This window comes from Sinohyriopsis cumingii, chromosome 1, assembly GCF_028554795.1.
Source record: "Sinohyriopsis cumingii isolate HCF-2022 chromosome 1, ASM2855479v2, whole genome shotgun sequence".
Taxonomy (NCBI): Eukaryota; Metazoa; Mollusca; class Bivalvia; order Unionida; family Unionidae; genus Sinohyriopsis; species Sinohyriopsis cumingii.
Genome location: NC_142961.1, coordinates 36,450,203 through 36,464,610, shown reverse-complemented (window position 1 = coordinate 36,464,610; position 14,408 = coordinate 36,450,203). Strand labels below are relative to the sequence as shown.

General features: G+C 34.9%; 1 protein-coding gene across 1 annotated transcript in view; it reads left to right on the top strand.

Annotated features, from left to right (window-relative positions):
* The window catches only part of LOC149806706 (phospholipid phosphatase 1-like), a 29,042-nt gene extending 22,152 nt beyond the window's left edge, over positions 1-6,890 (top strand). The window contains exons 3-6 of the mRNA XM_089956760.1: positions 708-931; positions 2,739-2,859; positions 3,255-3,431; positions 3,851-6,890. Of these exons, the coding sequence (XP_089812886.1) occupies positions 708-931; positions 2,739-2,859; positions 3,255-3,431; positions 3,851-4,018 (690 nt within the window). The 3' untranslated portion in view covers positions 4,019-6,890. The remainder of the gene's footprint in view (positions 1-707; positions 932-2,738; positions 2,860-3,254; positions 3,432-3,850) is intronic.
* The last annotated feature ends 7,518 nt before the right edge of the window (positions 6,891-14,408 follow it).

Sequence of the window (14,408 nt, the reverse complement as noted above, 5' to 3'; positions counted from 1 at the left end):
AGTATGCTAAAATTTTTACATCAAAACTCCACTTATGCTCTCTTGTCGAGTATCACGCATTATTTACAGTATTTTTGGTACCTAACAAGGTATGACAATTTAAATATACGTAGGGTATCAGTATCGATTACAGTACTGTTAGTAGGTAATAGGGTATGACTATACTAAATATCCGTAGAGTATTACTTACCGTTTACCGTACTATCGGTTGGTAACACGCCATGACGATATTAACTATACGTATAGTATCACGTATTGTTTACAGTACTATTGGTAGATAATAGGGCATGACGATGTTAAATATACACGAAATCGAATGCAGCTATTACATGCAATATATATTTTCGAGGAACCAAATATGTTATAGTTTCATTTACGTTTACAACGCATGCATGCACACGGATACCATCACTGAAGACAAAATATTTTAGGACTTGAATACAGGCTTTCAGTGGTCTTTAGGACGATAAAGACTGTTTTGTTTTTCATACTTTTGAAGTGGATTACCCTGATGATGCATTAGGAATTTCATTTTAGCGTTTGCCATCACTTTACTGAAGATTCTACAAAATATGTAAACATTCATTGATGACGGTTAATAATGTTATAACATGGCATACACATATATAAATTTCATATAATTGAAAAGAGATCTTTGAATGATTTTCATGAAAATTTTCATGTAGACTGCATTTCCCTCTTTTCAGCTTCTGATTGTTGAAGTACTGAACATATTTGAAAAGAAAAACAAAAAACTTAGATGTCTAACTCGAGGTCCATTCACCTGCCTGAAAGGGTTCGGTATCTTTCTTTTCGGCTTCGTGATCACGCAACTCTTTACTGAGGTGCTGAAGAACACCGTCGGCCGATTAAGGCCGAATTTTTTCGACCTATGTCGGCCTGATTTCTCCAGTATAGATTGCAACCAGGGGTGAGTACATGTAGTCAAATGAAATGTGTCCTAAAGATTTACACCAAATTTAAGCTAACTTGAACAGTGCTTTCGTAAGTAAGTAACGGTTGATAGCGCTGAAAAAAACATACTACAAAAATTTTTAATAATGAAACTTCACTGACCGGCTTACTTTGTTTATTGAAAAGGCAACTCGGATGAGTACTGGACAAACTGTACAAAATCTTCCAGCTTCCAGGATTACTCCCAGTTTTGTATTGTGTTATCCAACACCATAGTTTCTGTGTTGTTGATTTCTATTTGTTGAAAGTTAAACCTTACTTTTATTGTTGTGATTTCGATGACGCCGCTTGTTTATATGTTATATTCGAGTCTTATATTAATGTATTATACATATTAAAGACAATATTCTTGCAGGATCATAATTCAAGGCAGGGTGTAGAAAATTAAATGGAAGTTTGCTTCTTGGTTTACGTTCATCATCATCTTTGAGTAATCCTTTCTTATAATTGCTCGTCTGTGTTCTTCATGCAACGGAGGAAATAATGATACAAGTCAATTAATCAGTTAGTCAATTTGCGACAAGATCGGATCACTTGTCAGTGAATATATTTAACATGTATATCATCGAGTTATAATATTATGCAATAACGTGATCATCATCCAATAACACAACCCTTAAATTACTTTTAGAAAGTAAAAGAACCAGCGTATTTGGAATACTGAGAGTGTTTCACTGCAATAATTGTTTTCCGATATTGTTTAGACAGAAAAGAGGCCATAGAATGTGCTGATGATGTAAGGAATAACATGGCATATATTTTAATTTCTGTGTTTACAGTGCTTATTTTAGATTGGTCATATGTCGAATGCCAAAAAATGTTTCTCATGTGGCAATGATGTTTTACTTCTCCATCGGTGACCACCTATTACATGGTTACTAGTCTTTGAGATCTATATAGTGGCAAGGTACCGTCAAGTGGGTTACACGTGGCAGTAATGGCTTTGAACAAAAGTGAATCTAAACGGAGATGACATGGTATTGGGTCAGTGAAAAGAGTTCTGGGTATGGCCTAATTTAACGCTTTATATTTTCCGATGGCAATGAAATCATGCACTCAAATATCATTGGCTTAATAACGTTACTGAGTACAAATTGTTGAGATAAGCAGTGACGTCACGATCTCCATGTCCTTGAGCACTTTGTTTATTGAAACTCAGCTGATGTTGCTTAAAAACAATCCAGTTATGGAAAAAAATTTGTGTTCTGATGCGCAATCAAACCTCAAATTCTCTCTATTTCTGTTCACAGATATATGACTTATTAAATAAAAGCCCATTAAAATATTCAATAAATTAATATCAGTTCTATACAACCTGGTTTTAAAATGTTAAAGAAAATCTAATAATAGACTTAGCGAACCACCCTCGACCCATGGCTAAGGGCTGAATGCGATAAAGTAAGGTATCAATAACCGATTGGTCATGTGAAATTTCATAGTTAACTGTATTCATTCTGAAAACGTAATATTCCAAGTTACTCAAAGCTACGAGCAGGGCATCTGAAGTAAATAGACGGCCCCAGATGATGTAGTAATCAGTCAAAATAACGTGATTTTCCTTTCCATAATTTAATAATCAAACGTTTGTTTACTGCATCTGCAAAACTAGGATGTCGCCAAAACTATATCGATACAAATAAGTTCAACTCAGATAAGTGCCACACCAGAGACTCCTAATTATCATTAAGTTTAAGAGCAGAAATATCCACTATCTGTCTCTGAATGCTTATTTTCTTATTTCAGTCTTTCAATATCTCATTCAGGTACATTACTAACTACACCTGCACCAATGACGAACACTCAGCCAGTACTCTGCGGAACAGTCGTCAGTCATTTCCGTCGGGGCATGCGGTATTCTCCATATTTACATCGATGTATTTAGTTGTGAGTATTGAACGTGTGCTTCTTTTCTCCAGAGAATGAGTTACTTACAAGCTAACCGTTTTATCTGAGTGATTCTAGCGCAAACATTTGACGTTCCCATCGACTGGGTGATCATCATTAACACATACATTCTATGTACTAAATATTTCCTCTAGCACATCGAAAAATGTAGACACATGTTTTCGCGCGCGAGAGAGAAAGGATTTAATGTTTGTACATGTAACATATGTACATTTTACGCAGACATGCGCATGAACGAACATACATATAGAAAGACTTCAGAATTTAAATTCACTGATACTGGCTTCATTTCTGAAAAGTCACATCATATTTCGGTCCACATTGTAGAGATATTTAGAACATGTTTTTGTTTCATGTTTCCTGTAACATTTCAGCTCTATATCCAAAAACGACTTCACATTTCCTATTCGCATTTCCTGAAACCGACAATGCAAGCTGCTCTCATCCTCTTGTCATTATTGTGCTCAGTGTCACGGATCACAGATCACATGCACCACTCCTCTGACGTCATTGCTGGCATTGTGATCGGTCTCATGGTGGCATGCGCAGTGGTAAGTTTTCCATAATCAGTGCAAAAACCAAAAAATAAGATGCAGATGTTTCCTTCATTATGTAGATCCTTCAGTATTATTCGTTCAAATATTTTCCATGTATACAAGAAATAAAGATTAGAAAGTCTTTCAAACACAATACTTAATTTAAAAAGTAATTAAAAATATAGTTTCGGCTTGTCTGTCAACATTCACAACACTTTGTTTTTATTATTGCGTGAATGTCCTGATACAGTGAGCAGCTATTGTGTTTAGAAAACATTATGCACGAAATTTTGGTAAAGTTTTGAAAAATAAAGATGAAGAAAATATATTTCTTTATTTAGTATTAAATATATAAATATTATTCTCGATATTTCAAATTATTGAGATTTTTAGAGTAACCAGCTTTTGCTTTCTTCTTCATTTGTCTGTTACAGTTTCATTCTCTTGGAACCAAACTTTTAAATGATCGGGAACGTAAGAAAATATCAACTAACGAGGATACAGAAGAGAATTCAACACCTGCTTTAAAGGACATCAGACACCCCTCCCACTGCTACATAACACGTTTACAGTTACTGGACGACCAAATTCATTTTCCTTAATATACGCTGACAGGAGCAGGAAAATCAATGTCCCTGTAAAGTGTCTTTACTTAAAGAATACTTCCAGGAAAACTGTTCAAACTGTTGAATGTTGTCAAAACGTTTTGTATGCAGTCAAGTTATTTATCAATTTACCATTAATCTAGACATAATACTGAATTCTTTGAAAGGGTGCAGGTCAAGTGTAGCATTGTCAAAGTACAACATTTTTGAAGACGACATATTCGCACGCTTCAAGACATTCGTGCACCTTCTTTAGGATGGATTTCTATGGAGGAATTCATAATTTACGACTAATCAATGTTCATTAGTTGTATCATAAAGAGAGAGAGAGAGAGAGAGAGAGAGAGAGAGAGAGAATGATCAAGGAGTTGTCATGTCATATCAGTTTAATTATAGTAACATTGCTCGTTTGGTTTCCTTTGGTTACCTTTCTGTACAGTAGAAATATGGGTCCTTATACCATATTTAATATGTAACTAAACGGAATACGCTATACTATTTATGTTTACTGTGATTATCTTTGGTAAAAAGTTATATCATTTGAAATCTCTCTACAGATCTGCTTCTTTGCTATGAAAAACACGGAATATTGTTTCACTCATTGTACTATACATAGAAAGTCTACCAACACCGCACAGCTGGGTTGGGACACTGTCAGGCGGATGAGTCATTATGTCAGGCGGTTGCCAATCTTCCCTTTCAGGTCTTGCCAGCGAAGTATATAAAATAACATTTACTCGGATAATCCTCTGCATTAAACAAAACACTGTCTCAACCAGGCATCTTTCGCCATGTTTAGACTTTCTCTGAATGCACATATCACTTAGAACACACTGATAACCGTGCGAAACATTCTTTGATATTTCAAATTAATACCAAATAAGTCGTTACAGAGCAAAGTGGTTTGACCGTCATATAAAATTAACAGTCTTTTTGAATCACTGTTAAAATGTGAACAGAAAAATAGTTCCAGTCATTAATATGATTGGCAAAACCAGCATCCATTTATGGCATATAATTTTATATACTTCTGGCGAAATGTTTATATTGCTTCGATCATCAACAATATATCGATTCACATCCAATGTGGTATAAAGGTTAGACGAGCGACGTTACGAATTAATATCACGTTTCTTACCCGAGTTTAGTCTGTGGCATACAACTAGAAACCATTGTCTTCTTTTGTTTTGTTTCTTTTTGGATTTTTGGTTAGGTTGTTTGTATGTTGTGGAGATTTTTTTTTTGCTTTGATTTTAATTATAGATCTGAGACATACAAGACAAGCATACTTTTATAAGTTTGAAGTTGAAATTAAAATGTTAAGCATGATTTAATTTATCTGAGCCTTTCAGCCTTCTATCACAGTGATAACTCGTATATTCTAGATAACTCGTATATTCTAGATAACACGTTTATTCTAGATAACTCGTATATTCTAGATAACACGTATATTCTAGATAACTCGTATATTCTGTGATATAAAAAGTGTGTCTTGATATAATTAAACTCTTAATCCCATTTATACACCTTTATATAATGACATAGAAAATAATTAAACACTTATGAATGCAAACAAACATAACTTTAATGCTGAACACAAAATCATTCCGATGTGTAAAATATCCAATGTACGTCAAAAGATTTGAAGCGTTTTATTTTGTTTAATAAAGGATAAGTAAAACTTTTACGATATACAAGGGCAAGTAAAATGTTTACCATATATAAGTGCAAGTGAAACGTCTATCATATACAAGGGCAAGTCAAACTTCTACCATATGCAAGGGCAAGTAAAATGTTTACCATATATAAGTGCAAGTGAAACGTCTACCATATACAAGGACAAGTAAAACTTCTACCATATGCAAGGGCAAGAAAAACGTCTACCATATAAAAGGTCAAGCAAAATGATTACCATATCTAAACACTTTTCTTTAAAAAAACATTTAAGCTCATTTTCGTTTTCTATATGGTCTATGAGGTCAAATACTTTTTTTAAAAAAAGACTTAAAACTCATCGGGCTAGACCTATACTATATTGGACATGTTTACTGAATAATAGGATACGGCTGAATGTGCTATTTAAAGGTCTCATGGAATCTCGGATCCATGCCCAAAACAGTCTGATTGAATTTAAAGTTGAATGAGGCAACATAGCAGTTCATGTGTTCAAATTAGCTTGGATGTTCGAAGAAAATATTCCTGGAGTGGGTGTCTGCTTTCCACGTCAGACTGCATGTGAAGCACTTCATCTTGGATGATAACCATCGCTAACAGTTCCAAAGATTTTCGAGGATGGCTTAAGAACTATTTTAAGATTGGGAAGACACATCAGATATATGTTAATATGAGACACTTCATTATTCCCCGAGGGTTTGCCACGAAAGCATTTTCATGTTTAATCTGGAGTGCCGCGTCAGAAAAATTACTGTTTTATCTGGCGTGCCGCGTCAGAAAATTATTTCACTTGTAAATGTTATTCTTTGCTCTTTACCCTGATCTTTACCTTAATGAAAATAAATTTTCAAGTTGACTAACTTCTTTGCTGAACCGCAATTTTTGCAGGCGTTTACCTACAGACGTTCCAGCGCGAAATTCCTCATTGATTTAGTCTAATTTAATTTGTCGATTGCCATCATAGTTCATGAACGGCGGAGATAGGTTCAGAATGAGACTAGGCATCAGTTTTCTGTTTTGTTATCCATGTTGTTCCAGTTCAAGCAGTCCGTGATTGTTATCTGTCTCAAAACATAATAGTTGAAACTAAGTATTTTGGAATTCTTTCTCTTACTGCAAGAATGTGTTTTCGCTGTCGTATCAAATGTTATTATATTATGGGTATACTACATACAATAAAACAAGCACACTTTGACGTTTATTCTTATTCGCACGTACTTATTTATAGATACAGATGTCGTAAAAAGGAATAAACTCAATCGGAAATTTTTTAATGCAAAATGTGTGTCTACTGCGATGAAAGCATGAAAACCAATATATGGATTGCACGCTAGTAAATTCCAGACATTCCATTTATCTGAAGAATGACAACATATTTCTTCTTTTTACATAAAAACATTTTTATTAATATAATCAGAAATTTCTGTAATACATTAAATCAACTTCTTTCACATAAAAATAAAACCTGACAACTGTTTTCATCGTCGAAACATTTTCACAAGAAAATATTTTTAATTTACATATTACAGAAGCAATACAGGAATCGGTAGGCTTTGCAACTGGCTCAGTACTAGCTCAGATCAAAGCAGAACATATAATGTTTTTCAAAAATCATTTTCAAGTTGAGATAAGAAGCGGATATTGACATGTTAAATTCAACGTCATTCCGGGATGTAAAAGATGCGTGGGGTAAATGAATACTGCACAAAGGTTACACGTCAAGCAGTAGCACTAAAGAACTCTGAGATGACAATACATTTTGTGGTGTAGCTTGTATTGTAAACAAGGAGCTCAGAAGGAATCCGAAGGACTAATGAAATCGATGGTAAGGAGTTGGGAAGGGGAGGGGCGGAGGACGGCAGCAATATTATCAAATATGGCAAACTCGATATGGATTTAGTTTTCAGATGATATTTGTTTGCCGTTGCTTGCTGTTCAGCGGGAGTAGGGGCTATAGCTTTCGGCCTTTCCTATCTTCCACGCCTCCATTCAATCTCTTCGTTCTTTGTCTGTCCCGGAAATCGAATTAGCAGGACCATGTATTGAAAGTGATTTATCTTTAGAATGGCATATGCTATTTTACAAACACATTTAGCTTTTTGTTGTATATTGTCCCAATGTAGCCAGGAACACATAATATAAAATTCATTGACAAAAATATCATCCCACATTCAGGTCTACCCCGGAACGTTTGTAAACACTTCCCAGAAACCTACTTGTGACGAGGAGAAAAGGTTTGTCAATTTTAGGCGTCACAGACGAAGGATAGGATTAATCAATTTCCAAGTGTGTAAAATCTGCATTTTACCCACAAGTTTAAGAGCAACGTATAAAAGAAAGCGTAATGAAAATGGTGTGGAAACATTTTGATGGAAAAGAAAGACAGGCACAAAACATCATTGAGGAGACGGTGTTAAATCGTGGCTTTTCGCTGTGTATTACCCTTTCAAATCGCTATGGCACTAAGGATTTGGCAACCGCTATGTTTATCAAAGCGATTTGTCTTAAAGTTTTAAGTTCAAGACAAAACACATAACCAGGAAAGAAGTGAATGAGATTAAAGAAGAGATAAGAATGACCTTAAGACTTAAAAATCAATACCATTAAAATCGATAGTTTGCAAATAATTTACTAGTATACTCATTTAGTGTAAACCGTTTTCAAATAGTTCATTGTTATATATATATATATATATATATATATATATATATATATATATATATATATATATATATATATATGTGTGTGAAATAATGTTGACACACTTTAATATTGTTATTATTGAGACGGAGTATTCAATGGCAGTTAAGTTCAATGAATGTGCAAAGACAATATTCATCTGAGATGTTAGATGACAATCCCTACCTGAGATTGTTCTATTGCTCGCGATATAATGCATAAACGGGCACTTTTAAAGTCTCTTCTTAATACTTTCTTCCCAGAGGCTGGGAATATAAACATTATGTTGAGCCAAAGGGTAAATATCTCGCTTAATCCAAGGATATAAATTGACAAACTGAGTGATTCTGCGACAGTTTCCAGGCAATATAGCATCAGAGAGCACTTATTAATTAACAAATACAAGTATGTACGCAGAATTACCCAAAAAATGGAATTACGTATGAGCGCCATTACATGCGTAAACTTGTACGTGTTAGTTGGAAACAAGGGATGAAAAAAAAGGTGTCTTTCTCGACAATCCTCTCTCACAATAACACTTATAAAGAAGTGTTAACTCTTTTGTGCACGATCCTCCGAGACCATTTAGTTTATCACGTTATTTACGAAATAATAAAACATACGAGAAACTAGTCTCTTTACAGTCTTATTCAACGTGTCTGCTTTGCATTATAGGGCCTAGTATAAATCGCATTCAACGTGTCTGCTTTGCATTATAAGGCCTAGTATAAGTCTTATTCAACGTGTCTGCTTTGCATAATAAGGCCTAGTATAAGTCTTATTCAACGTGTCTGCTTTGCATAATAAGGTCTAGTATAAGTCTTATTCAGCGTGTCTGCTTTGCATTATAAGGCCTAGTATAAGTCTTATTCAACGTGTCTGCTTTGCATAATAAGGCCTAGTATAAGTCTTATTCAGCGTGTCTGCTTTGCATTATAAGGCCTAGTATAAGTCTTATTCAGCGTGTCTGCTTTGCATTATAAGGCCTAGTATAAGTCTTATTCAACGTGTCTGCTTTGCATTATAAGGCCTAGTATAAGTCTTATTCAACGTGTCTGCTTTGCATCATAAGGCCTAGTCTGCTTTGCATAATAAGGCCTAGTATAAGTCTTATTCAACGTGTCTGCTTTGCATCATAAGGCCTAGTATAAGTCTTATTCAACGTGTCTGCTTTGCATTATAGGGCCTAGTATAAGTCTTATTCAACGTGTCTGCTTTGCATCATAAGGCCTAGTATAAGTCTTATTCAACGTGTCTGCTTTGCATTATAAGGCCTAGTATATTTTCTGCACGACGCTCGTTAGCGTCATCGGAGAAAGACCAAACTAGTTGTTGACTTGTAGCAGATTATATTCGCACACAGGTTGTGGCTATTGACCAACTGTCAAATATAACAGATTGTATTCGCATAAAGTATACAGCTTTTGGTTAAATTTGAATTATAAGTATAACATATTCGCACAAAGTATGCGGCTAATGGACAACTTTGAAATATAACAGATTATATACGCACAAAGTATGCGGCTAATGGACAATTTTGAAATATATGAAATGCATACCATTCTGTGTAGTAAAGGCTTTTCTAATCATGAAGCGTCAAGAAGACCATCGCCAAAATATCATTTGGAATCTTGTTATTTTGGTATTCTACAGAATTATTAAGACCTTTTGAAATAGTGTGGTTGGAATAAATAGGTCTACATTCTCTAATTTTGAGGACTGTATTCTGTTTGCCTTTGTCTTTGAATCGCGTACCTTTCTTATATGCGTGTACATTGTCTTTTGTCTCCTGGTGCGTGTTGGCTTTTGGGAGGAGTTTTTCTGGGGATTTTGGCAATTCATCCATCCATCCATCCATCTATCCATCATCCATCCATCCATCTATACATACACGCATACATACATACATACATACATACATACATACATACATACATACATACCGTGCCAATCATGTTCTCCCGGGTTCTTCCTCCACCATTACTACTGGCCACCATGTATAGCCTATCGTGTGCTGAAAAATGGCATTAAACCTTCAACAACAACAACCAGTCATGTTCCAAGCCCTTAGTGCAATAAAAAAATGTGACACTGGTGGTGGTGGTGGTGGTAATCATTATTTAGAGGATGATCGACCATGGTTGTTATTGCCTGGATCGAGTAAATAAAATAAAAATTAAGACTATGAAATTGATGGATGAAATCAACAGTGATATTGAATAGATCAATTTAATCATTTATTCTAAACACACAAAAAGGTAGTTGTGCAAAGCACTTGGAGGATACACTTCTATTATGAAATAATTAGCCCAAAACGTTATTACAAATTTAACAGTTCCGTTTACAAGATATAATCAATTTCATAATGAAATCGATTGAAAATGTTCAAAGACAATTGTCCAGCTTAATTGCAGGACCTGCTGACTGTTTCCGGGTCACTCCGGATTCAAAATTGGTGGTAGATTTATCCCTCTGAATTCTCATGTGATGCGGTCTACAGAGACCATTCTTTTGTATCCAACTTCTTACGTGTCGCAAATGCAATATTGATCCCTTATATGTCCCCGTTGCGTTGCCTTGTTTTGTGGAACTATTTCCCTTTTAAAATATATAAATAGGCAATCTAAATAGTTTGTTAGGTCTTTACTACTCGGATAGAAAATCATCTCCTATCTCATTACATCAGATATCATCATATCTCGTAATTCAAACAGACACTAACTGCTAATACGGTTTTCAGACCGGAGCGTTGCATTTTAGAGAGTAATCTGTGCAATATTACCTCATTAAATATCATCGGAACTTAATATCTATCTGACAGACTAGTTCACATCACTAATTGGTCTATATCATAACCAAGTTCTAATAAGCCATTACAAATAGGCCCCTGCCGTGTGCGTTATTAATCACTATATAAACGACGTGGCGGCCCGCAGGCCCTCCAATGCTGATACAATCGATTCTCGGCTAAAAGATTTCACATCTTAATTCTACAAATAAATTAACGAAATTCCGGTTATAACTACAATATTTGGTAACTAACACTTCATTTGCATACCATTTCCAGACATAGTAATATCAATTTCTAGTCTACATGATTCGCGTTACATATATACAAATAAATTCAAAAATTCTCTCAAGATTCTTATCAAAGAAACAATGTATGAAATTTTAAGAATAAAAGAGTCATATAACATTCAAGACAATTATCTTCCGAACTCAAATCAAAGGAAAACTGAATGATCTCTTTTACCCTATCAGAATCGTCTCTTTACCATTTTACAGAACCGTCTCTTAAGACCTCTAATACACATCCCTTGGAATTTTGTTTGATGAGAAAAAATACTCGCTATTCTTCTCGGAGCTAAAACTTCGCCTCTTGCAAAACGTTGACCAATTTTACGATGGAGAATATGTATTACACACGAAATTTCGGCTGTGAAACCTACCCCTTATTTAGATTAACCAATCAGGATTAGAATTAACTAACAGCCAAAAATTAACACACGTCTGTCTAGGTTTGAGTAATTACTCATATTTCTGCGCATTCTTAATAAGCCAATTTCTGGAAAGTTTCATCTTATGATGCCCATCTCAACAAGTACGAATGTTGTCTCTGCATCATTTAAACTTAGAACCGGATTTACCTCGCCTTGCCCAATTTGCTTCACCTTTATCTGATGGAAACCTCATTAAAAATCAATCATGCCTAAACCATCACCGTATTCTACCTCAGGCCCTAGACTTAACACGTCTTATGTCACTTGTAAAGGCTCGAATAAACAGTAACACAAGAAAGAATGAAAACAACAAGCTTTGAAAAAATACGATAATTTATTTCCCTGGAAAAATTCTGTAAAAATGAAAAAATATGAACTTATAGAATCAAATCCAAAAATAATCCAAGAATAATCCAAGAATAAAATTTGAGTACTCCTAATAACAAAATGTTCCTCGGATTTCACGTTTGAATCCCGACGAAGAATCCAAGATGGAAGACGATGACGTAAGCTACAATATGTAGTGTTGAAGTCTACAGTTCCTTGTAGAAACACGAATTATCACACCGGTTTCTGATAGCTGAATAAATTTTTTAATAAAAACTGTTCTTGTTCCACAATATTACACGAGCGCACGTATTTTCCAGAAACATAACAGAATTAATCCTTTTGAATCGAAGTAATTTGAAATAACTCCAAACCAAGGATTTTGAAATAATTCCAGAAAAGCACAACATCCAACAAACAGTTTAACAGCCCAGCTTCTACTGAGATTAATTCTCCAAAACATGGGTTAAATCGTATTATAAAGGTAAACAAGGGGTCACGTGATCATCTTCTGGAAGCTTATAGAAAGCAAGTACCTGTTATAGGTCATGCACACCTAGTGTGACCCTGACGAAAACCAATCATTATAAAATAAAATATAACTTGTTTACGATGGTTGCTACAAATTTAGAAACAAGGTCAGGATTTAGATCAACACCTGGTGTTTATAAACTAACAATCAAGGTCGAACCATTTTCTGAAAAAAAGTATCATCTCTAGTGAATAAATCTACATTATAATATCATGTAATGAAAAATTTAAATAATTTTTTTTTAAAAACTGATAAACAATTAAATTGAAATCAGTATTTATTGAATCAGATATAATTAAATCAAATATACACAACACACGTTATCTCAACATATACATCAACTTAATCGGCTATGTGTCACGCTGACGTTGCAACTCTCACTCAGTTATGTGTTGCCTTAATAATTTACACTATTACAGGCCGTACAGGTGACTTTTCTCAGGTGTATGTGTGTGTGCGTGATTTAGATTTTTAACGTAGCTTTATCGCTACGATGTCTGCAGTGTGGCAGTTTACATTGATGTCAAGTACTGGGGCATCATGCCGCATACATGTAGCGTCATGTCCCACCCACTCATATTATCCTGACACCAGGCCGACCAGTCTTAACAATAATCTTTTCATGCTGAGCGCCAACTAAGGCAGCTGCAAGTATCATTTTATAAGTCTTTGGTATGACTCAGCCGGGGTTCGAACCCACGACCTCCCGCATCCGAGGCGGACGCTCTAACCAGCAGGCCACATGGCCGGTCTTTTTTCAAGAGTACGGAAAGTATTTCATTCGAAGTGCTGGATATTCAGTGTTCCATCTCCAACATAATTATTATTGTAGATGGCACGAAAAATGTAAATAGGAACTCGGTCAATCTGGCAGCATTGAACAGAATAGAAACGTGACAGTCTACATGTTGCTTGCATGTAAATGGCATAAAAGTGACAGTCTAAGTGTTGCATCTCAAACATATAAACGTGACATACTTCGTGCTGACTGAACGTGAAAGCCGCGTTAAGAATCGGATATTATAAGACAGTATATAGACGCTTCGATACCTAAATAGATTACTTTGTTCCATTCTTTTGAAGAAATTAGGTTGCTCACGACAGGAAATAAGATTAGCGGTAGTTCTAGCGCATCAAGGTCGAATTTGAGGCATACTGTACATGCACTGAGTATTTTTTAATATATGATAGAGCTTGACAGTTATGCATTTAGCAGAATCATGTAAACATGTATTTACCCACAATAACACGCGTCAGCAACGGGCAGGAATAGCGTTTTGCTGTTTTATTCCAATTTTACACTGGATTGTGTTCTTAACGACAAAACCTAATATTTTCAGTTGAATATACCTTTCCAATTTATTTCAAATGGCTTGTCGTGTACAGAATTCACCTCGCTATCTTAAAGGTCAAGGCCACATCAAGGTGAACCATGCTATTGTTATGTATATCTATCTCTTTTGTAACTCATGGTATAAAATTTTATCTAAGTTTAAAATTTTTATTCGTAGCTGTAAATTGTACAGAATATATTTAATTAGTTTTGCCTAAGTGCCCAGAGTCTATTAAGAGCAAAATATTACATAGGATCTATAAATAGATGCTGACGCATGTTCTTACAATTGTTAATAACAAGATTTAATGGCGCATTTAGCTTAGTTCACTCTCTGACTGA